Source organism: Zootoca vivipara, chromosome 3 (assembly GCF_965207765.1).
Source record: "Zootoca vivipara chromosome 3, rZooViv2.hap1.1, whole genome shotgun sequence".
Lineage (NCBI taxonomy): Eukaryota > Metazoa > Chordata > Lepidosauria > Squamata > Lacertidae > Zootoca > Zootoca vivipara.
Genome location: NC_142586.1, coordinates 102,326,618 through 102,352,124, shown reverse-complemented (window position 1 = coordinate 102,352,124; position 25,507 = coordinate 102,326,618). Strand labels below are relative to the sequence as shown.

Here is a 25,507-nt window from a genome sequence, read left to right as displayed (position 1 = left end):
AGCACAGTACCAAGTTTGTAGTCCTTCCACACAACTCCAGTACACATGGGATTCCTTCAGACGCTCCCAGGGAGAAGCTTCTAGTAGTGCTATCCCATACTACTGCTGAGGCCTCTTCCCATTGATCTGTGTCCCTCCTAGTGGGATGCTGTTTGGGTTGAAAAGGTCCCCATGACAGACCCTGAACACTTAACCCAGCCACATGAGGATAAGCACCATTGGCAGGGCAATTTAGTGTGTGTTTGAAGGGGCTGTGAGATTGAGCACTGGGTGGGTGTGCAGGGTTTTTGTGGTGGCACTTGCACGAATCACAAGGTGTTTACCTGCAGCTGTCCTTGCAATCTTGAGTGCCAAAAAAGACAGTAGCATTCAACATGTCATGAAGCATGGCAGGCAGGCGGGCGGGGGGAAGTTTGAATAATCCAAAGACTGACATTTGTTTGTGGGTGTCTCATTTTGTTTTTTTTTTAATCTTTCCCCCAGAATGGTCTTCGTTGTCTTTCGAGGAGCTGCTGCAGTTGAGAAATCGAGTTGGGACCAAGGCTTATCAGCAGATGACTACTGGGAAAAGGACAGTAAATGTCACAAAACCAGAGAAGAGGCAGCGTCCAAACAAGCACGGGTAAATGTGTTTCCCTGTTGTGCATTCCCCAAAAGAGAACTTGCATTCCCCTGGGCTCAGATGAAGTCTGCAAACCTGCGCTTGCTTCCTTGAGAGTGAGCTCTCAAGTTAGCAATTATTGAGCTTGCGCATAGGCTCATGCAGTAAGCCCTTTTCTGCTTGGTGAAGGGCGTAGAGATTTCTTAGCTGCCTCTGGAGAGCTATTGGAGCAGAATGCATTCGTCCTGGAAAGAAAGAATAGGAGTTTAACCAGAGGGCTCCCTCTGGGAGGGTGGATAGTTTTCTAGGTAGGTAGCGTGGACTTACCTGAAGAACTAACAGCCTTAAGTGTCTGCTTTACAGTCTGCACCACTGGAGCTGCTACCTTGCTCTCGACGCATTTTATAACCTTGCTGTGATTAATTTATTTCCTTCTTTCTAAGCCTCTCTAGGAGCCATTTACATAGGTGCCAACTCCCAGATTGAAAAATCCAAGATCGGCAGCAGCACGGCACCGGAAGTCGCGCTGCGGCCATATTGGAACCGGGCAGAGTGGCGCCGGAAGTTGCTTCTATGCATGCTTTGCCCACTTCCAAAATGGCCGCAGTGCCAGAAATCGCTTCTGCGCATGTCCAGAGACTCCAGACATGCGCAGAAGGAGCCTCCCTGGGCCGGTAAGAATCCGGGGGATTTACGTTTTTTAAAAAAAAATCCGAGCTGCCAGCGGGAAACGGCTGGAAAAACGGGGGTTTCCCGGGGAATACGGGAGACTTGGCAGCTATGCATTTATGTGACGCTTTGGCCCCTGTTTGTGTTCGCAGTCCCTCACACTTCGGTGTGTTCTGTAAAATGCCATCAATGTGATGAGTAATTTAGACATTAAAGCAGACACGGATGCAAATGGTCACTGTATCCCCTCCTCAGACACCTCCCCGCAGTTCTCTCCATTTTGCTGTGTGTCCCTTACCCTTTGTTCATCGCCCTGAAGCCAGGTTTCAGTCGCCGTAAGTGTCACATCCAAGAGACACCTGCCCTTTCCTTCATCAGTTCTCTCTCATCGGTTTCCAACTTTCTCTGCTTCTCTTCTCTCTCCCCTCCCCACCCTCTGTTAATATCTTGTGCTGTTACATCCCCTTTTACCTGAAGCTCTCACTGGCTTTCCGGACAATGCTATATAAGCCTTCCAAAATGCCTCTTCTATTATGGGTTGCTTATTTCTATTTTTATCTCTACAAAGCCTTTTGAGAGAGAGCCTTTCTACAAAAGCCCCAGTCCAGCTGGAATCAAATCAGCTAGGTGTTTGTGTGTTTGAAAGGAACCCTCTCGACTTTAAGGGAATGCTCCCCAAATTCTATCCTGTTCAGTGGTGCATTCTTGAATGAAATTGGATTCAGAAGCAAGCAACATAACACCGCAGTATTTTTTTAAAAAAAGTGAGCAAGCTTTATAAAATCTTCCGCATGCTGATTGGAAACCAGTATGTTATAGAAGTGAAAAGCGAGAGGTGTCTGCAGGAGCCTGGCTGGTTTGTGAATTCCCACATGGTGTCCGGAATGACAGCTCCTGCCCTGCTGCTGCGGTCCATTCTCTGGCTTGTATCTGACAAAGTCATCCTATTAGTGCAAGGACTGCTGCCTGCACAGTGGGATTCCTCTGCCCACCCCCAAATCTGCTCTCTAGGGTTGGGGGAACCCTAGAACAGATTTGGGGTGTGTACATAGGGAGATGAAAAGGAGCACAGGTTGAACTCCTTGTGCTTACAGGACAACTTTGTTGGGTATGAGCCTAAATGTTGCTCATCTGCATCCCATTGCTACTTCAAACCTGGAGGAGAAATGTATCAGTGGGGGGGCAGCTGGGACACCACACTCAAATAGTGTTTTGCTGCCCCAGGGCTATTAAAGCAATAGGTGCCACATCTGGATCAAGAGCCTGCGAGACTCCATAATACTGTCACAATTCTGGTAAGGGTGCTGTCTTTTCAGCTGGCTAATAAAAATATAATTAACTTCATCGAGCCGTTCATGGGCTGTTGGTGCAGAAGATTAGCTTGTTTTCTCCAGTCCTCATAATTTTATCAGTTTGTACTTCTCCTGAGGGAATTTGGTGTATCCCTCTAAAGAAGGCTGTTTCGTAGAGAGCCGTCTGTTTCCCATGACTGGCCGCATGCACTGCTTTTTCTGCCGCGTCTGAAGCCTGCGGCTTGCACAACAGGAGTGTGACTTGGTTAATGTCACTGCCGAAGAGGGTCTGGGTGTCATATTTTCAAAGGATTTCTGTGGCGTCTCATTAAAATTTATGTTGGCATAGCGATGGCGCCACGTCAGTCCAGAGAGTAAAAAGGCACCAAATACTGTTGATATGTTGACTTTACTGGATCAATCCATGTTGGAGAGAATATTCCAGGTTCATCACCTGCTTTTTTTGTCTTCTGGATAATTGGGCGGTGTGGGTTGAAAATGCTTTGAAGGTGGTAATCCGGCAGGTTGGAGAGAGGTAGTGAACGGGAGGCTGGAACCGTTTATTGCTAAAGTGGAGACCTTTTCCGAACTCCTGCTTTGCATAAATTTATTCCAGTATTTACTGCTTTTTATAGCCTGCCTTTCCACTGAAGTGCTCAAGTGCAGCTGGAGCAAAAACAGTTCTAATGTACAGTAAGCCCGCAACTGACGCTGGGGTTACGTTCCGGGGTTCGTACCCAAAGCCAAAATTGCATGTCATCAAAACACGTTCAGTTCAATGGCAGGTTGGGGGGGGCGTCATTTTTCCTAGAATCCCACCCCACCCCTTTTTAAACTTTTTGTCGCACGCATAAAACTGAATGCATACAAGTTAAATGTATGTAAGTTGTAAAGGTAAAGGGTAAAGGGGCCCCTGACCATCAGGTCCAGTCATGTCCGACTCTGGGGTTGCGGCGCTCATCTCGCTCTATAGGCCAAGGGAGCCGGCGTTTGTCCGCAGACAGCTTCCGGGTCATGTGGCCAGCATGACAAAGCTGCTTCTGGCGAACCAGAGCAGCGCATGGAAACGCTGTTTACCTTCCCGCCGGAGCGGTCCCTATTTATCTACTTGCACTTTTTTTTTTTTTATGTGCTTTCGAACTGCTAGGTGGGCAGGAGCTGGGACCGAGCAATGGAAGCTCACCCCATTGCAGGGATTCGAACCACCGACATTCTGATCAGGAAGCCCTAGACTCTGTGGTTTAACCCACAGTGCCACCTGGGTCCCTATGTAAGTTGTAGGCTTAGTAAATACAAGACATGAGTGGTGCTTAGTTCTTTCTTCTTACCACTTGAACAATAACTGTGGTTATTCATGGATACAACAATATTAAAACTCATTTAACATCAAGCTGCAGGTGAAATGTTGGGCCAAAGAGGATTTAAAAAACCAAAACTGCAAATTATAATAAATCTGGGCACCTTTCGGTCGTTGTATCCCCTAAGACAGAAGCAATGACTGGGAAAGCCCTGGTCCTTGACCTTTTTTACGTGGGGCTGCTGTCAGAAGAGGGTCTCCTTTGCTGATTTTTACTGAGAGACAAGCTCACGTGCTTTCCCTGAGCCCATGTTGTTTAGGACTTGAAAGGGTAATGTCAGCATTTTTGGAAAGGTCATGGAAGCCAATTGGTGGTCGGAGCAGATACAGCGTTGCATAATCCCGAGTGTTCCTTTCTGTTAATTCACGGGCTGCTGCATTTTGCACGAAGAACAGCTTTTGAATACTCTTTAGTGGAAGCTCCAGATACAGTGGTGCCTCGCAAGATGAATTTAATTCGTTCTGTGAGTCAATTTCTTTTGTGAAAAATTCGTCTAGCGAATCCCATAGGAATGCATTGGATTTATTTTTATTTATTTTTTTGCCCATAGGAACGCATTAATTGAATTTCAATGCATTCCTATGGGAAACTGCGATTCGCTAGACAAATTTTTCACAAAACGAATTCGTCTTGCGAGGCAACCTCCGATCGCAAAACCCATTCGTCTAGCGAAAAATTCGTCTAGCAGGGCATTCGTCTAGCGAGGTACCACTGTATAGCATATTGCAGTAGCTCAGCCTAGAGATTACAAATTGAACAAATTGATCCTCAGGGATGAGAAATCTGTAGCATTCCAGGTGTTCCTGAACCACAACTCCCATCATTCCGGTCTATTGTCCACACAGGATGGAGCTGATGGGAGTTGGAATCCAATGATATTGGGGGGGGGCAAAGCCTTCCCACCCCTGTTTTTAAGCAGGAGCCATTGATCAGGAATAAATAATAATCTGGAGCTGATGATAAAAAGCAATTCTGGATACTAGAGAGATTTTGAACATCCAAAAGTAGCTCAGGGTGGATCCACTTCCAGAGAAATGTCGGTGTCATTCCATCAATCAAAACATATTTCCATCCAAATTCATCTGACTGGGTCTCGGGATGAAAATTTGCAGCTTATAAAGCTGGTAGCAGAACACTGTGATATACCAATAAAGGCTAGGGACCACCATTTCAAACCAAAATCTTGACTTTGAACATCAGAAAAACAAAATCTCATTAGAGATTATATTATTTTGTCTGAAACTTTGCTCCTTGACCTTTATTCAGAGTAGCGTACACATAATGACTTGCGGTTTGCGCCCTGCAATTCTGAAGAAAAAGACGCCCTCTTAAAAGGCAATGAATGCAGGTGAAAGGGGATGGAATGATAAGAGCACTTAATTAGATGCACGCAGCCTGGGAAGCTTTTTTTTTTTAATTAGCGCTTTTCCCTCTCTTACCCACTGATTATATAATTAATTTGCCATACAGATTGCAATCACCGCAATACAATCAGTCGCCTCGGAATCCACCCATGCCAGCGGAATCGAAATGTTTCCTTCGCTTTCCGTCTTTACATTCTCCCATTCTGCATGGGAGTGTGGAGCCCAGCGGGTGTGTGGATGCACCGAGAGCCAAATTAGATGGCGGGCATGAGGGTGCCTGCCTGCGCCTGCAGGGGGGAAAGGGGGGGATTGAAATGATCCCTTGTTTCAAGCTCCCCTCCCCAAACAGAAGTGGCTGGCAGCAGTCTGGGTGCCCTCCCTTTCTGCTGCCAGGGAATGTTGGTGGCAGAGAGCAAGACTCAAGTGCCATCCCTCAACCAGTCAGCTGGGTGTGGGGTTGAAGAGAAGCAAGTCTCTGCAAGTCCTTCAGCTGGGAACCAGATGCAGCGAGCACAGCTCTTGGCGATAGAGTGCACGCTTGTGGTTCAGTCCATAGCTGCCAAGTCTCCCGTATTCCCCGGGAATTTAGTCTGGCGCGGCGGCCATTTTGGAACTGGGTGGAGCATGCTCAGAAGCGACTTTTGATGCTGCTTTGCCCAGTTCCAAAATGGCTGCAGCGCGACTTCTGGTGCGGCGGCCATTTTGGAACAGGGCAGAGCAGCATCAAAAGTCGCTTCTGAGCATGCTCCATCCAGTTCCAAAATGGGGACAGTGCTACTTTCGGTCTGCTACTTCCGGCCCAGTCCCTTATTTCTCGGGCCGGAACTTGGCAGGTATGGGTTCAGTCCCTAGCATCCCCAGGTCAGGCTGGGGTGGGGGGAGATTACTGCTGAAACTCTGGAGAGCTGCTGCCAGTCAGTGTAAGGTTTTTTTTATTTAAAAAAATCTAAATCAAAGGACCCCTGGATGGTTAAGTCCAGTCAAAGGCTGGACTTAATTTCTTGCCACTAATATTCTGGCAGCTGCTGTTCCATACATAAACAATGGTCTTACATCTTTTCTAATTTCCGCTGACGTTATTCCTAGGAGGAAGGCTTCTTGTCCTTTTCTGAATGTACATCTAAATAGCTTTTTGAATTCATTATATAATTTATCCCAAAATTCACAGATGACTGTGCAATTCCACCACGTGTGTAAGTATGTCCCTGTCTCTTTTTTGCACCTCCAGCAAGTTGGTGGTCGACCTTTATACATTTTAGCAAGTTTTTGCTGGAGTGTGGTACCATCTATAAAGCATTTTCATTACATTCTCCCTAAGATGATAGCACACTTTGGTTTTGGCTCAGTGGATGTGTACTTGAAGAGGCTTCCTTTAAGCTTGAGAGGGGAATTGGCCTCTTAGGGGTAAGCTTTCCTCCAGGCCTGTTTTCCCCTGTGAAATTCTGTGTGTAGTATTTATTTTGAAATGTCAACTACAGGCACCTCACCAACAGTGTTCAAAATTCCCCGGGCACCGTTTTGCTGCCGGTGAGGGTCCAGTTGCGACTACGTGGACTGAGTGTCAGGTTGGCGACTGACAGCTCTGTCGAGTCAGCTGACTCGTGCACAGCAAAAGCCACACGTCTTGTGCTGCTGCGCGAATCATGGACTCCTCGCTGGGCATCTTAGTCCTTCATCCTCACATCAAGGAAAGGAAGTTCAGGACTGAGTACAGAGATATTTAACTGTGCTACAGCCTCTCCACAGGCCACCCAAATGGAAATCACAGACCACAGTTTAAAAACCTCCGCCTTAGCCCATAGTTAATTCCAGTGTTCGAAACTAGGATAGGAAAGCTAGGTGCCAAATGACTTCTGGGACCTTGGTTGTAGGTGCCAAAACAGAATGTGTAGTCGCTACTGGAGGGGGGGAGGTCGGCAATGACCTCGGGTTACAGGTTACGGGTCGGTACCTCAGGTTACAGACGCTTCGGGTTACAGACTCCGCTAACCTAGAAATAGTACCTCGGGTTTAGAACTTTGCTACAGGATGAGAACAGACATTGCGCAGCGGCGGCAGCGGGAGGCTTCATTAGCTAAAGTGGTACCTCAGGTTAAGAATGGTTTCAGGTTAAGAACGGACCTCCAGAACGAATTAAGTTCTTAACCTGAGGCACCACTGTGCTCTTTCCTTAACATATACTTCAAGGCTTCAAATCATGTACATTTTAGTAATCCTTGAGTGTCAGCCAGGCGAAAAAAATGGCACGCAGACTTTTTGAAGTGCTCGCAAATGGAGAATCTTTAGGCGCAAAATACGCCTGGCGCCCTGCTAATTTCAAACCCTGGTTCATTCCATTTCCATTTCCCCTATGTTTGTTTCTCCTTTCAAGTGAATTGTTGTAAGAGCAAGCTATGGTCAAGCAACGTAGTTGAGATCATAGAATCATGGAATTGTCGTGTTGGAAGGGACCCCGAGGGTCATCTAGTCAAATAGACATTCTGTTGTGATGTCTGTAAAGTACTTTGAAGGTGCTATTTGGTGCCTAGGTAAAGGGACCCCTGACCATTAGGTCCAGTCACGGACGACTCTGGGGTTGCGGCGCTCATCTCGCTTTACTGGCTGAGGGAGCCAGCATACAGCTTCCGGATCATGTGCCCAGCATGACAAAGCCGCTTCTGGCGAACCAGAGCAGCGCACGGAAACGCCGTTTACCTTCCCGCCGGAGCGGTACCAATTTATCTACTTGCACTTTGAGGTGCTTTCGAACTGCTAGGTTGGCAGGAGCAGGGACTGAGCAACGGGAGCTCACCCCCATCGCAGGGATTCGAACCACCAACCTTCTGATCGGCAAGCCCTAGGCTCTGTGCTTTAGACCACAGCGCCACCCGCGTCTGTGGGTGCCTAATAAGTTCCTTTGACTATGTCGACCACAGCAAACTATGGCAAGTTCTTAAAGAAATGGGAGTGCCTGATCACCTCATCTGTCTCCTGAGAAATCTCTATGTGGGACAAGAAGCTACAGTTAGAACTGGATATGGAACAACTGAGTGGTTCAAAATTGGGAAAGGAGTACGACAAGGTTGTATATTGTCTCCCTGCTTATTTAACTTATATGCAGAATTCATCATGCGAAAGGCTGGACTAGATGAATCCCTAGCCGGAATTAAGATTGCTGGAAGAAATATCAACAACCTCAGATATGCAGATGACACAACCTTGATGGCAGAAAGCGAGGAGGAATTAAAGAACCTTTTAATGAGGGTGAAAGAGGAGAGCGCAAAATATGGTCTGAAGCTCAACATCAAAAAAACCAAGATCATGGCCACTGGTCCCATCACCTCCTGGCAAATAGAAGGGGAAGAAATGGAGGCAGTGAGAGATTTCACCTTCTTGGGCTCCTTGATCACTGCAGATGGTGACAGCAGTCACGAAATTAAAAGACGCCTGCTTCTTGGGAGAAAAGCAATGACAAACCTAGACAGCATCTTAAAAAGCAGAGACATCACCTTGCCTACAAAGGTCCGTCTAGTTAAAGCTATGGTTTTCCCAGTGGTGATGTATGGAAGTGAGAGCTGGACCATAAAGAAGGCTGATCGCCAAAGAATTGATGCTTTTGAATTGTGGTGCTGGAGGAGACTCTTGAGAGTCCCATGGACTGCAAGAAGATCAAACCTATCCATTCTTAAGGAAATCAGCCCTGAGTGCTCCCTGGAAGGACAGATCGTGAAGCTGAGGCTCCAATACTTTGGCCACCTCATGAGAAGAGAAGAATCCTTGGAAAAGACCCTGATGTTGGGAAAGATTGAGGGCACTAGGAGAAGGGGACGTCAGAGGACAAGATGGTTGGACAGTGTTCTCGCAGCTACGAACATGAGTTTGACCAAACTGCGGGAGGCAGTGCAAGACAGGAGTGCCTGGCGTGCTATGGTCCATGGGGTCACAAAGAGTCGGACACGACTAAACGACTAAACAATAAGTTTCTAACACTGCTCACCAGTAATATGCATGTCACAATTTTCTGTAAATGGGACGTGATGCTTTCGTTGATAGAGTAGTTAACTAAGGCTCTGCACTGCAATCCTTAGCATGTAGACTTGGAAATAAGGTCCATTGTACGCAGTAGGATATAGGATTACACTGTTGTGTTTAGGAATACTCACTTGAGTTAAATAAAGGAGGCTGTTAAATTATTGGAGATGGAAATTCAGGACACTCTTGCTCTTTGAAGTTACATTTCCCTCCGTGGAATGTAGGAAAGGCAATGTTAAATAGCCCTTTCTTTCTAACAGTGAGTGGTAACTTACAATTCAGTAAACAGATGATATCTTGCATTTCCTTCAATATCTCAAAAAGGCATCTATACTGATGCTCTAGTATTTTAAGTGTAATGATTAATCAATAATTGGTTAAAGGCCAGACTATTTATCAACTAAACTTTTATAATCAGTTGACAGCCCTTAATATATACATAGCAATAAATATAAGGAAACACATGCATCATGTAGTTAGCCTTAATATCTATTATAAACTCTTCTAGTAGTAATACATCTTGTTCCAAAATTCAGAAGATCGAATCCAGTCCTGCATTAATGTACTTTTCCCTTTAATCTCTTCTCTTGTCATATTACATAACACACTTTGCTTTCCAAGTGGCTTTCAATTCCTTGCACATAGCAGTCTCTTAGTTTCCAAAAGTTCCTAGTGGTCATCAGTGTGGAGGAAAAACAAGCAATCATTCTCTTGAGTTTTGCATTTTGGGAGATGGTTCTGAGAATCAACCCACCCAAGGATAGGAAATACCCCCAGGCTTCTCTTTCTTAAGTATGTTCTCTCTCTCTCTCCCTCTCTCCCCCACAGACCTCTGGAAATTTCAGCCAAGAAGCCAGTCCCCTATCTAAGACGAGTTGTGCCTGTTAAAAAGAAGGTGAGTTGCTTTTTTTCCTCTTTAATTTTACAGTGGTACCTCAGGTTAAGTACAGTGGAACCTCGGTTTATGAACACCTTGGTTTATGAATTTTCGGTTTACGAATGCCGCGGACCCATCTGGAACGGATGAATTCACTTTCCATTACTTTCAATGGGAAAGTTCGCTTCAGTTTATGAACGCTTCAGTTTATGAACAGACTTCCAGAACCAATTACACCCATGCTTTGGGTTAAGTACACTTCAGATTGAGTACTCCGTGGACCCGTCTGGAACGGATTAATCCACTTTCCATTACTTTCAATGGGAAAGTTCACTTCAGTTTATGAACGCTTCAGTTTATGAACAGACTTCCGGAACCAATTGTGTTCATAAACCGAGGTACCACTGTACTTAATTGGTTCTGGAAGTCCGTAATTAACCTGAAGCGTACTTAACCTGAAGCAAACTTTCCCATTGAAAGTAATGGAAAGTGGATTAATCCGTTCCAGACAGGTCCGTGGAGTACTTAAATTGAAAGTACTCAACCTGAAGCGTACTTAACCCGAGGTATGACTGTCTTTCATCCCCAACCCCCTTTTCTGATTTTTTTATTCTTTCATTTTCTTTGTTAAATTTGCAAATGAATAAAAAAAGGAAGAAAACAGCCTTGTGTCCATGGACAAAAGTAAGCACATGGGTAGAAGAGAAAAGAATAGGAAAATATTTGAGTAACACAACTGAAAAGTACTTGGAGGGGGTGAATGAAAATTACTTGGGAGGGGGTGAATATAATGGAGCTTGCATGGCAACTGAGGAGACTGCATGAGCCAAGTACAGTGGTGCCTCGCTAGACGAATTTAATTCGTTCCACGGGTCTTTTCTTATAACGAAAAATTAGTCTAGCGAATCCCATAGGAATGCATTGAAATTTTTTTTTGCCCATAGGAACGCATTAATTGAATTTCAATGCATTCCTATGGGAAACCGCAATTTGCTAGACGAATTTTTCATAAAACGAATTCGTCTAGCGAGGCAACCTCCGCTCGAAAAATCCTTTCGTTAAGCGGAAATTTCGTTAAGCAGGGCATTCGTTAAGCGAGGCACCACTGTGCCACCAAGTGTGACAGGAGTGATACAGATTCAGCTTGCTCCTGAAAGACAAGATGGGTGGCCGAGAAGAAAGACACCACTTCTTGGCAGTGTTCAAATTTTAGTGCTTGCTCCTCTTTCCTCCTCCCCAGGTACCTCGAGATCCTCGCTTTGATGACCTCTCTGGGGAGTATAAGCCAGAAATCTTTGAAAAGACGTATGGTTTCTTGAACGACCTCAGGAAGAAGGAGAAAGAGGTAATGGCTGCCGCTACTCACGTTGAGTGCAACCTGCCTAGAAGCGAGAGAAAGCCGGTGTTGACTTCCCTTTTTACCTCAGAGTCCTGGGTTGAAAGGCGACTTCCCTTCCAGCGCATTCCCCTCTCTTCCCCTGCAGGTAGTTCAGAAGCACCTGAAGAAAAGCCGGAATGTGGAGCAGCAAACCAAGTTGCAGCAGCTCCTCAAGCAAATGGTGAGTTGGGGCCACGGGGCACTAGGAACAGCTCGTGTTTCCTTTGGAGATGCGGCAGGCAGGCCAAAGCCTGGAGCCACCAATTCAGCGGAAAGCTCCAGTGAGGCCAATGAGATTGGGGAGAGGAGAAACATTGACACTGGCCAGCCAACTTGCCCGCCTTTGCTTCTTAGACTCAGCAGGAGGCGATACAGAGGAAGCAACAGAAGGAGAGAGAAAAGGAGCAGGCCTTGAAGAGGCAGCAGAGGGAGCTGGCTCAGCAAGGAAAGAAGCCCTTCTATCTAAAGAAATGTAAGTGTTGGCCTGTCGACAGAAGCTGGATGGTTCGAGCCTTGACTTTCCGTCAAGCATTAATATATGTTGTCAAATAGGGGACCTGTTGCTGATGCAGTGGCGTAGCTGGCGGGGGCACAGGGGCGATTGGCTCGGGTGCAAAATGTGAACACCCAGCGCTACCTCAATACAGCTGTTTGCTTCTGTCGCTAGGCTCTGTTGAAAACGGTTTCTCCCTGCGAACCAGGAAGTGACCTCTCCATGCCTTGGAACAACTCTTCTTTTCTTAACTCTGTGGCTGTGATCTCCTGGGTGCCAGGGGCACTGCTAGGCAGTTGAATGAGCATGCATACACTGTCTGTTTCCCAGCCTCCCTCCCATCCGCTCCACACGGCCCTGGGCTCTGGCAACCCACGCTACGCCACTGTGCTGATGTCTATAAATTGGTTCACAGCGGTGTCTGCAGTGGTGTGACTCTTGAACAGAAGGAAGAAATCCTTTTAAGACAGGGCTTGATGGGAGTCAGTTAAACAAACTGATCAGAGTCGTAGCGGCGCTTCTGGGTTTGTCCTGGTTTGACCCAAACTCTGTGTGACCTGGAGTACCTGATAGTCTTGCCCTGACCCTGTTTACCTTCTATAAAGAAAGTCTGTCATGTTCCTCTCCTCTGCTTGGTTTCCATATTGGAAATGGTCAGCGCTGCCACTTTGAATGGTGTTCTCACCTGCTGTGTTCATTGGATCTGGTTACGTGTTGCACCGGGGAATAATGCAAAGCAAAGGGATTGGATGGTGACTTTTACTGAGGGGGGTGTGCAGTCATCAGTGTGGATTCTTTTTTCTTTGATCACGGGACTCTATTGAAAGATGGGAGAGAACTGGGAGTGGAAGAGGGAGCTTGAGTTAGGGATGGGAATTGCTAGTGACATTATGAACATGGCTGGCTTGAATTAAGGCCACTTTCCCTTTTGTGCTTTGCAGCTGATAAGCGGAAATTGGAATTGGCTGAGAAGTACAAAGAGCTGAAGAGGAGTGGGAAGCTGGAGGGCTTCCTGAGCAAGAAGAGGAAAAGGAATGCCGCCAAGGACAAAAGGAGGCTGCCTTTTAGGAAGGATGTGTAAATATCTGGCTATATTTGCGACACGCCATTTTACAGGTGCAAATCGCCTGCTGTGCAAATCAACTATCGACTCCGGCCAGCAAGGTCAACAATCCTAAGTTTTCTCTGCCCCAAATGCCAGGGGCATTCCGGTTCTCTGAACAAGCAAGAGTTTGAGCAAAATTAATTGGTGACATTCCCAGCCTGAGAAGCGTTCGCCTTCTTCAATGGGAAATGGATTGCATAATTTGCCAAAATTTCTCTTCCTCCTTCCAGGAGAAAGCCTCAAGCTTGGCACAGAGTCAAGGAGCACCCACACACACACACACACATTTCCCAGGAAACAACTCCCTTGGATTCCCCACTCCTTGTTTCTTCCACTACGCAGCCTGTGTAGACTTGGAGGCTCCCCAGTTTCCATCCACCTGCTTCTCTTGCTACTTATTAGTGCTGCTTGGTTGTATTCCCAGCTGTTTTCTTTGCAGATTGCTGTGGAAGCTTAAGAGAGTTTCCCAGAAAGCCGGTCGCCTTAGCTTCACGCGCTGGTATTTCGCAGGCCAGAATCTTCCATAAGATTTTTCATATCAGGAAAATTAAAACCACCTTCAAATATTGGCAGTTGAAGTCTCTTTAAGTAAAAAAAGTGTGGTGGAGAATTGTCCCAAATAAAGTTCCCAGTTAGCCCAATAAATTTTCAAAGATATTCTTGGGGAATATATATTGAAATACCACAACATACATATATTACCGGTGGCAATATATTCATTTTTATTTGTTAACCTTATCCCAAATGCTGAATTGTAAGTAATGGCCATCTCTCCATATTATTAGAAACCTCTTTCATCAACTTACTCAGATAAAATTTAAATCATTGGAATCAGAATACCAAGTGTGTTAAGATGTCTGGGCACCAACAAAATCAGCAGTTTGTGTACGATCTGCGTTTAAGTCATTTAACTGTATACTCTCAAATTCTACCAAAACAACCAGAATTGGGTTTTTGTTGGTTTTTTTTGCTGTGAATGTATATACTTCTAACATTGAACTGAACTTTTGGGCAGTTTCTAAAGATTCTGTACAAAGAAATTAATATCCGTCTCATTACTGGTGGCTGAGTGTGTATGTCATTTTGACAGACCTGCTTGGATTACTAACTGGTAATGTGTTTTATAGCAACATTTCACTGGACAAATTTTTGAAGTAAAGTTACTAATTTTATCAAATCAAACTTCTTCCTCTTTGAGCATCAAGTGAGATTTTATTTGCAGGACTTCTTATTTTGCTAGGGCAAAGACATTTTCTCACCATTTCCGCCTAATTTGCTCTTGCCCCCACACCCGCCTCTTTTCTCTGTTTCTCTCAGTATGGCCTGATACTTTCAGCTAGTAATAATTGCCATCGTGGCTTCGTTCCAGATAAGCAGATCACTTTCCGGTTTTTATCTTGCGTTCCAAATCTTGTCAGACCTTTAGTTCTTGCCCTTCTCTCTCTCTCTCTCTCTCTCTCTCTCTCTCTCTCTCTCTCTCTCTCTCTCTCTGCTTCTGAGCCAACTACAACTGCTCTGTATCCTTGTAAGTGCAGCAAAAAAGTCACTTTTTATGGATGGACAGGAGAATTTTGCAGGGGCTGTGCTATGACATAAGGAGCACGCTTCTCAAATTTAGCACTTTGCATCTGTGACTCTGTGCATTTTGCAGTTGCTGTCTGATGCTGCCTTTATTTGAAATTGGACTACTTAAAAAAAACAAAAAACTTATTTTAATCTCATCCAGAGGTGCAAGGAGCAAAGAGGTATGCTAGCATCTCAAAACCTTCCTACTAGAAATCCATCTTACAGCCATCTGGATTAGCACCCGACAGCAGCAACCCTGCTGGCATGAGATGAGAAGGTCTCATCCTGCTCTTGCTCTCCAGCAATTGTTGTCCAGTGGCATATTGTCTCTGAACGTGTCTTCTGTGAATTTATCAGTCTTTGCACCAATACTCATCGCTCCATCCTTTATGACTTGGAAATTGGGGAGTTGTGGTTTTTTTTAAAGGAAAGCTGGGATTTATTGATTTTCCAGCAGGAAGTTGAATTCCATAGCTGGTATCCAATGGTAAACTTTCCCAGTGCGGTCACAGAATCCAAAGAGACCTGTAAAATCTCTTGCCCTGGAGGAGCTGAAGGCGAAGACACTGGCCTCTGCCACCAACCCGGGAACCAAGAAATTGAGAGGCTTCAAGGAAGAACAACATGGGAAGGAGAAAACAAGCCTGGCTCTATCCATTGGTCCGAGAAGGAGCAGCTTCAGTGAATTTGATTCTCCTGTTCCCCTGCTGGAAAGAAAACTGTGTTCCGGTTGCCAGTTTCCCTGGCACTGCAGAGCAGAAAGGAATTAATCTCTGGCCTCGTCAATCAGCCAAGGGACTCACTGAAGCTTAGATTACTGCAATGTGTTATGCATGGGGCTGCCTCTGAAGATGGTTCCAGAACTTCAGCTGGTCCAGAATTCAGCAGCCAGGTTGCTCACTGGGGCAAGACGGTTTGATCGTTTATGTAACACCAGTCCTGGCCTAACTGCCTCTCCCCATATGAACCGACCCAGACCCTGCGAATATCATCTGAGGCCCTTTTTTGTGTGCCTCCTCCATGAGAGGTCCAGAAGGCGGCAACACAAGAATTGGTCTTTTCTGCAGTGGCTGCCCATTTGTGGAATGCTTTCCCCAGGGAGGCTTACCTGGTGCCGGGCAGGCCTTTGGCTAATTAAACAATCCACGACCTTTTAAACTCACTCTCTCTCTGTGTGTGTGTGTGTTTGTCTTATTACTATGTTATGCATTTTTGTGTTTGTAATTGTAAACCACCCTGTGATCCTCGGATGAAAAGTGGTGCAGAAATTTAACAAATAATAATAATAAGGCTTTTTAAAATAAAATTTTATTGTACAATACAGTCACAGCAAAGAAAAGAACTTAGCATTAAGTTTATGCCATCATTCTACATGCTCGTAAAACCACGTGCGTTGCACCAACTCTGCTGCTTTTTAGCTAGGTTTTTAGGGCAATGGACAAGTTGCCGAGAAGCACAGTTGCGTTTGTGAAGCTTGTTTATGGAATCAATTAGCAATGCAATACCAATTACCGCCGAGTCTTTTAATAGGCAAATACACTGGCAAAGTGCAGCAACTCCTCTTCATGGCGTTATTGATTCTGATAGCTTGCAGTGGTGATGGGAAGAGGAAAAAATGCGGTGCAGTTTATCTTAAGGTTTATATTCCTCGCTTTATGTGCACGGATGGATTGACGTAAACAGTGTTGTGTTGGCTGAAGGTGCTGTCAACCTGCGCCGTCCACACTGTAAACCAGGCACCCCCAAACTGCGGCCCTCCAGATGTTTTGGCCTACAACTCCCATGATCCCTAGCTAAGAGGACCAGTGGTCAGGGATGATGGGAACTGTAGTCCAAAACATCTGCAGGGCTGAAGTTTGGGGATGCCTGCTGTAAGCGAACAGAGCAGGGCTGCAGCTTGAAGAGGGAAGGGGTCCTAGATTCCCAGAAAACATGAAAACAACCCAGAGGATGCACACACAGAGAGAGAAATGGGCTCATGGCTCAAAGCCCTGGAAAGAAGTGCCAGGGAAAAGAGACTACATGGTCTCTTGCGCTTGGGAAGCAAATGGGCATTTGGGATTCTGGAGGAAGCTGAGAGGATGGTTCATCTTCTGTCTCGCCTGTGGGGAGCAGGACCACGTGGGTCTCAGGTGGAACCCAGTTGAGACGGGATTGGAATGCCCTTCCGAAGGGTGAGGCAAGACATCTGCTCTCGTAAGAGATTGATTAATCCTCTCCAGCAAAATAAAAGCTTCGCTATATTGCAGGAGTGTTTTGGTGCCTTGATCAAGCGCCTGACCTTTTCCTCGCATTAGCTTCCCTCTTCCCGGTGTGAATTACATTCCTTGAGCTGCAACACCTGAGGCATGTTAAGCGTGGATCTCGCTTGCTTCGCCTGGTTCTCTTGCAGTAGTAAAGTTTACAGTGCGCTAGGCTAGCATCCTGCTGACTTGGTTCCCTGCAAATTAGCACAGGTCGAAGAGACCTCATTCCTATAGACTGAAAAAATCTAAGGGGAGCCTGCTAAACCGTCTAGTTCAGGCATTCCCAACCTGCGGCCCACCAGATGTTTTGGCCTACAACTCCCATGACCCCAAGCTAACAGGACCAATGGTCAGGAATGATGGGAATTGTAGTCCAAAACCTCTGGAGGGCCGAAGATTGGGGATGCCCTGGTTTAGTTCTTTCAGAGGTCTGCATGAGCACAGCAGCATTCTGTCCATCTTTACTTCCCAGTAATTGGCAGTGGAGATTTCTATATTTTATTGTGGCTAGTCACCCTCAACAGCCTTGTCTTCCATGAATTTGTCTAATCCTTTTTTAAAGTCACCCAACTTTGGTGGCCGTTACTGCCTCCTGCAGGAGTGAGTTCCATAGTTGTTTATTATAATAATAATAATTATTATTATTTAGTTATTTAGTTATTTATTTATTTATTACCCTGCCCATCTGGCTGGGTTTCCCCTGCCACTATGGGCGGCTCCCAACAGAATATAAAAAAACACAATAGAACATCAAACATTAAAAACTTCCCTAAACAGGGTTGCCTTCAGATATCTTCTAAACGTCAGATAGTTGTTTATTTCCTTGACATCTGATGGGAGGGCGTCCCACAGGGCAGGCGCCACTACTGAGAAGGCCCTCTGCCTGGTTCCCTGTAACCTCCCATCTCGCAGTGAGGGAACCGTCAGAAGGCCCTCGGCGCTGGACCTCATGGCTGAACGATGCGGGTGGAGACGCTCCTTCAGGTATACTGGGCCAAGGCTGTTTAGCGCTTTAAAGGTCAGCACCAACACTTTGAATTGTGCTTGGAAACGTACTGGGAGCCAATGTAGGTCTTTCGGGGTGTTATATGGTCTCAGTGGCCATACACCCTGGTACCCTGTGAATTAGTACAGGTTGAAGACCCCTCATTCCTATGGACTTACGGGACACAAAAGCCCTTATAAGGAAAGCAGAGATGAAAGGTCAGTTCATTTCCATTTCCAACCCCCCGCCGTAAAATTCCCCTTCTGAATATATTTACAAAGTTAATGAGGAATTTTATATAGTGGGCAGAGTGTACTGAAGTTATACGAGTTGCCTTGGTACGTACTCGTGGAAATGAATGACCCAAATACAGGGAAGAAAGCTACTTTCTCAAATTAGTGGAAATCATAAAAGATTAAAATAGCTATTGGGAATCGTAAAAAGCAATGAGAAGTAACCATCCCTCTGCCTGGGGGGAAATGGGGCGGGTGGGAAGAGGGAGATGCACTACATTGCTACCTGCTGTGTTTTGCATGGAAGAGGGCAGTAATAGTGAATTAGATGCAGGGACTCAAGCTTGACTCTGTTCTGGCCGAGCTCTGACAGTCCCCATAATAGTCTTGCATTCATTTCCAAGCCTGGCAATGCCTCTTGTACTTCATGCCAACTCAATATATTGGAGTTGAACTCTTGGCTTCAGCGGGATCTCCCACAGGCAACAGTCCCAGAGGAGAAGCGAGGTTTGCTCATTTCTTCACAAAAAAGGCACCCTGCAAGTTGGCTTTAGATCTTCAGGACCCTCCAGCTCTTTCAGAAACCTTGTCTCACAGTTACTGGTCCTGTCTTTTCTCCACTTGCACAGACGCAAACCAGGCTTGAGTGTTCCTCCAAGAGAGGAGAAGCAAGCTCCTTTCAGCAACGCCTCCTCTGGCCCATGGATGGTGTCAGGAACAGTCAGCAATAAACTCACAAGGCATCAGCGAAGTTAACTATTCAAAGAAACAAAACGGCTCAGGTCTAGTGAGTGCAGAAACTCTTCCCAGTTGGTCTTGCCCCAATGAGACAGTTGTGAGGACTGAAGGTCCCCACCGTCCTCTCCTCTTCCCTCAGGTCCTTCCCTTGCAACCTGAGACTTCTGTGCCTTGTCTGTCTTTGCTCCTCCCTGTTCATACCTTTTTGAGTTCTGAGAGACCAGGAAGGGAGGGGAGCTGGTTGCAGCAGGAGGGGGAGACGCCCTGGCTTCAACAGCAGCCCTCCCTGATCTCTGCCTCTTGGCTCCCCTCTGATTCTGGACCTCTCTCTGCCACAGCTCTTGCAACTTCATTTTTTATTGTTTCCATTTGTCATACAGGTAAATTATTACAAAACTAAAAGCTTACATCATATACAAAATTATGTTCCAAAAAACATCTACAAAAATAAAGTTATTTTAACAAACAGAACAATGTGTCTCTTTTTTCCTACATATTGCTCTTGTATTTCTCCTATATACGTTTTCCATCTTTACTTGTTCTTTCGAACTTGACTTCCTCCTCCTTCTCTCTTGGTTTTATTTTCCTTCATTTATCTTTTTTGCGTTTTACCATTTCTTGCCTGTCATTCATATATATCCTACTCAAAAATATATTTCAGACACAGCTCTTGCTGCTCTCTAAACCATGCCATTTTTTATTTTTATTTATTTATCGAATTTATATACCACCCTATACCCAGAGGTCTCAGGGCGGTTCACATAATAAAATCAAGATATAAAACCACAAAATACATAATAAAGATAAAAACAACAACCCAATAGCCCCCCGCCACACACAAAAAAAAATCTTAAAAGGGCATAGGATGTAAATCAGATCAACCAAAGACCTGGTTAAAAAGGAATGTTTTTTGCCTGACGCCTAAAGGTGTATAATGAAGGCGCCAGGCAAACTTCCTTGGGGAGAGCATTCCACAGATGGGGAGCCACTGCTGAGAAGGCCTGTTCATGTGTTGCCACCCTCCAGATCTCTGAAGGAGGAGGCACACGAAGAAGGGCCTCAGAAGATGATGTCAGGGTCTGGGTAGGTTCATATGGAAAAAGGCGGTCCTTGAGGTATTGTGGTCATGAGCTGCTTAAGGCTTGATAAGTCAAAACCAGCACTTTGAATTGGGCCCAGAAACCAATTGGTAGCCAATGCAGCCGGACCAGGATCGGTGTAATATGCTCAGACCGTCTTGCTCCGGTGAGCAACCTGGTGGCTGAATTTGCACTAGCTGAAGTTTCCGAACCGTCTTCAGAGGCAGCCCTACGTATAACGCATTATAATCTCAGCTTCCAACACCTCCTCTCATTGTGCTCCCTTCTCCCTCTGACCACTCATTGCTGTCCCACAACCATTCCCCGGGCTCTGAACCGTCTTCCCTTGGGGGTTCCAAACTTCCACCACTCCTCGGCATCCAACCAGTCCATGACAAATGGGGCCATGTTGGACTTCCCCTTCCCACAGTGTGTTGCTCCTAGGAGCCAGACAGGACAGAGACTGAATGGCCTTTGGTCCTGGGCGATGACGGAAGTCACAGTGTGCTTTCCTGAAACTCTGCAACCTCAGGGGGAGCTTAGCTGTCTCCCTACACTTACCCATAGAATTGTAGAATAGTAGGGCTGGCTTACTTAGTTGAATTTTATGGCTCGCTTCCTACAAAACACCTCAAAGCGATTTTCACAATAAAAACCCCGGCAAATCTAGCTGTATTCCATATGTAAAAACAATACAACTTCATGTGCATGTAAAAAACCAATTTCAAATCCAACCCAGGTGCGGTTTTCAATAGATTATGTATCATCGGGAAATTATGGAAACAGCCGAATATGATTCAGTTAACAACTATTCTGCAGGGATAGAGGTAAGCATGTGGAAGTGTTACATAAATGGAGTTTAACAACTAGACCAAAAATGGATTTGGGAATATCGGGAGAAAGGGTGGGCTTTTTATCGGTATAAAAATTGAATTACAAAGTCCATTGAAATTCCAAAGTATTATGCCGCTGTGGAAAGGGGGTTAAGTCTATGATGAGATGGGAGACATCCCCCAATTTCTATGAGTACTTATGCAAAGTTATGGGCAATGCATATAATTTATAAGTTGTGTGCTTAAAAGTTGATTTTAAAAAAAGGAAAACATAAAGAATGATCCTACAAACAGATTCAACAGACATTTCCCCAAAACTTGCAGCAAGTAGTCTTATTATCACAGTGGGTGAATTAAGCATTAAAAACCACATCAAATACACTATTTTTAAGGTAAGGTAAGAGGGGTATTTTCAGTTTCTTCCATAGTTTTGCTATGATCTATTATTTATTTTTATTTTCCCTTTAGTACTGCTGCCACAACGTAGCTCAGTACTATCTATTGTCTACTTCACTTTAACCACCAGCAGCCATGGGCAAGCCGAAACACCGTGGAGCTCTAAATGTAAAGTAAAAACAAAGTAGACTATATTGAAAATAACTGATATAAACAGATGGTGGTATGTGTATGGTTAAAAGGTAAAGGGCCCCCTGACCATCAGGTCCAGTCGTGTCCGATTCTGGGGTTGCGGCGCTAATCTCGCTCTATAGGCCGAGGGAGCCAGCGTTTGTCCGCAGACAGCTTCCAGGTCATGTGGCCAGCATGACAAAGCTGCTTCTGGCGAACCAGAGCAGCGCATGGAAACGCTGTTTACCTTCCCGCCGGAGTGGTCCCTATTTATCCACTTGCACTTTGATGTGCTTTTGAACTGCTAGGTGGGCAGGAGCTGGGACCAAGCAATGGGAGCTCACCCCGTCGCAGGGATTCGAACCGCCGACCTTCTGATCAGCAAGCCCTAGACTCTGTGGTTTAACCCACAGCGCCACCTGTGTATGGTTACTTACCGGTAATAAACTGTGGGTTGCACCCAGTGTTAGTCCTATTCAGAGTAATTAATTAACGGAAACCTATTCAGTACTACTCTATCCCAACTCAGGCAAAGAAATGGGAGTTCTTTTCCTCCAGTATTTGAAAATTGGCATTTTTGCCGATACCAAAGAAATGGTCAGCATGCCCTTACAGCTAATTTGGAAGCCTGTTTCTTTCTTTCGTCACTCATACCCTGTAATTCCATTCACATAATCCAGGACCAGATGCCAGAAATTCTGGGATTTTGCAATGTTTCCGAAAGAGATGGAGGTAGCCTATGAAATCTCAACTTTTGATTTCAAAAGTAAACTGAGCACTCTTCAGACTTGCTTCCCGCTTAGTTATTAAGCATTAAAGTTATTTCTAGCTCTCTCACGATGCAAACGAAGGCCCTGCATGTAGTTCTTAATTTAAATGGAAGCTCTTTCATAACCGTGGCTTGAGACACAATGAAAAAAAGCTGCCCTTGTAAGATTCATGATAATGCCCCGAGAGAGAGAGAGAGAGAGAGAGAGAGAGAGAGAGAGAGAGAGAGAGAGAGAGAGAGAGAGAGAGAGAGAGAGAACACAATTGCAAAACACTGCTTTGGCTCTGCTCCACCAGTTTGTTAAGAACCCAGCTGGCAAGAGTTGGGGATGCAAGAAATCCCTGAAGAGGTAGCTTTCTTCCACCTGTTCTTTCCACAGGCCCTGCAGAGAGATGACAGAGTGCATAGCCAAAGCGTTGAGGTGGCTCATTGCTTACCAAGGAATAACTGTTCCAACACAGTTCCGTTGCTGCGCCGAGCCTGTGCGTTCCTACGTGGGGCCATGGAGGCCCGGTTTTCTGCTCATGACAGATTCCGTTTGAAATCCCGCCAAGCCACGGTCGGCTTTCATCACTGCTTGGTTGCGTCAACCCATTTCGAGGTCTTGCCACAGGTCTTGATTTATTTATGTCGCAAAAGAGCCACATCCAGTGGCAACATCTGTCTGGCCATAAGGAAGAGAGGCCTTTTAGAGTGTGCCATTTTAGAGGATGAAACTTGACTTTTGCAAATCTCTTCAGTGACCGGACTTGAAAGCATTTTTTGGGGTGTGAGAATTTTAAATCTGCTATTTGGGGGGGGGGGTGTTGGGCAACATTAAGCTTGGTAGGTCTACGTTCAAGAAAGAAGCACATAAGCTGCTTTTGGGAAAACAAAGAATTTTAATTTTACCCTCTGGAAATGTCAGGTAATGCTATATTAATCAACATCATCATCAGTGCTTTTCTTCTAGAGAAAAAAGTGTCAGTACTGTGTACTCTTAAAAAGCACTGATAGCAACAGTGTTGGCAATTGTTTGTAATGATTTCGCAGTTTTACACACATTTTACTTAACAATCACAACTGAATTACGGTACATCAATTTAACCAAAATGCATTGTGAAATCCCGAGTCATGTTACAATTTTTTAGCACCCCACATTTCTGGAATTTGAAAGTTGGAAAATTCAACACACCCTACGTAGTGCATTGTAAACGCTGGACGCATGTTTATTTGTAGCCTAGAATTACGTCGGCCCTCAGTTCTGTGACCACCCAACTCATTGGGTCCTCAGCCTGCCCTCACCTGCCTGCTTTCTGACTTCTGCCCAGTTCAGGGGTGGCACTGCCTACCAACTGTTGCCCTCCTAGAACTCAGCAGGGAAGAGAATGGGGACAAAACTAGAATTCGTCGGTTCTGCCTGCCTTTGGCTCTGGCTCCCCCTACTGTTGGCCTCCATGCCACCAGGCCCCAATGCACACCAGACACCACTGAAGCCACCTTCTGCTGGCTTTGCCCTCGAGCAGCAGGTTCCAAAGCAGGCTGTACCCACCGTTCCCTGTGTGGGATAATACTTAGGAGGGCGTTAAAAGGCATGGAAGCTGCAGGAGGGTGCTGGAAGTGTAAATGATTATCAGTGTTTTGAAAGCTGCAATCAGTGGATCAAGTTCATCCTTTTCACTGAATTAATTAAACTGAGTCGTTTAAATTGGATTTCAAATCTATGTGCCATTCATCGTTACTGCTTTTACTGTGCTGTTATCTTCCTTAGTGGGTCATGCAAACCGCTGTTCTGAATATTGCTTTCTATAGGGTGAGGCGCACTGGGTGTGTGTGAGAGAGAGCTTACGGAACCAAGGAGACAGGAGTCTGAGAAAGTTTGAGGGTCGTTTCCCAAAAGGCAGAACAGAACAGGCAGCAGCCTGCGTCTGGGCTACAGGGCTTTCTCTGCGGTTCCTCCACGCCCGAAAACTTTCTCAGGCCCAGGCTGTTTGCATCTCCTGCAGGGAAGCTCCTTTTGCTTTTCCCTTCCCAAAAGATTTGTCCTCCTTCATTTGCAAATGCACCAGCTGGGGTGATTAATAAACAGTAATTTCATTAACTAATTATTAACCAAACACAGTCATTGTGTACACACACGGTGCACAGGGGGTGGAGTGGGGGGGGGAGAGAGAGGTTTCGCCTTCCCCACTGTAAACTGAAGGGAGCAGTTTGCTGCTGCTGCTGCTTTCTCTCCCCACCCTTGGAAAAGAAAGCAGCCTTGGCAGCAATTGCAGGGCTAGGCTGGTCCCTGGGAGTGTTGATTGACAGGGCTGTGATTAGCAGGGATGGGGTGCTTCATTAGCTAATCAGCTTTCCTGTTGCTTTGTCAGTGTTTAATGAGTAGCTGCCCTGGGAAGGCGAGGGTGGTGCTTTGCATTCTGCTCAGGAACCGGGAATTTGTGTGCGTGCGAGAGTGTGTTAGTGTGTGTTTGTGTCGGGGGGGGGCAGCTAATTGGCAAGATGAATGAGTCTCGTGTGGCTGGGCCCTTTGCACCTGCTGCTGCCGTTTCTGGCTCTCCTCCTTCCCTGCTCTCGTTGTGAGCGATGATGAACGCCCTCCCTGTGCGTTGGCAGCTAATGGAGGGGGATTACTCCAAGACCCCGTGTCACCCGTGCTACTACAGTGCTGATTCCGATGCAGGTCAGATTCAGTTAGGAGAAGGCAAAGATCTCCATCATCTCGGAACAGATGGCTGTATAAAAAAGACCCGGCACTCTCGCAGGCCAGCTTGCATCTCCATGGAAACCCGTAACTAAAGAGGTTATGGTCCAGGAGTTATGGGAGGCTAGGAAGTCCTGGGATATCAGCAGGAAAGGGAAACCGGGGACATATTCCTGATTTTTATTTGTTGGTTGTGTGTGTTATGAGTTGCCTCATCATACATAGTTAGGGTTGCCAGACTCAATAGAGGACAGGACTTCTGTGCCTTTAATTGCCCTGCTCTCTTTTGAGTCTGGAAACCTTAAAGAGAAACCAGCAGGGTTTCAGGCAACCCTATACATCAGGCATCCCCAAACTGCGGCCCTCCAGATGCTTTGGCCTACAACTCCCATGATCCCCTAGCTAACAGGACTAGTGGTAGGGGAAGATGGGAATTGTAGTCCAAAACATCTGGAGGGCCGAAGTTTGGGGATGCCTGCTATACATAGTTAAAGTTAACTATGGTTTATATGAACAAGCAGCATGTGCCTCAAAATTCCCCACTTTGCTTCTGCTGCACTTCAACCTGATAGTGGGGGGGGGGACAAGTCAGAGGTTGGCTACATGTTAAGTGTGAACCCATGGTTTATTCTCCCAAGCAAACCATAAACAGCAAGCCAA

The 25,507-nt window shown here is 45.8% G+C and overlaps 1 protein-coding gene across 1 annotated transcript in view; it reads left to right on the top strand.

Annotated features, from left to right (window-relative positions):
- RRP36 (ribosomal RNA processing 36) overlaps positions 1–14,330 on the top strand; it is a 36,253-nt gene extending 21,923 nt beyond the window's left edge. The window contains exons 3-8 of the mRNA XM_035111137.3: positions 484–622; positions 10,124–10,190; positions 11,413–11,517; positions 11,657–11,731; positions 11,905–12,022; positions 12,985–14,330. Of these exons, the coding sequence (XP_034967028.2) occupies positions 484–622; positions 10,124–10,190; positions 11,413–11,517; positions 11,657–11,731; positions 11,905–12,022; positions 12,985–13,124 (644 nt within the window). The 3' untranslated portion in view covers positions 13,125–14,330. The remainder of the gene's footprint in view (positions 1–483; positions 623–10,123; positions 10,191–11,412; positions 11,518–11,656; positions 11,732–11,904; positions 12,023–12,984) is intronic.
- Positions 14,331–25,507: the final 11,177 nt, after the last annotated feature.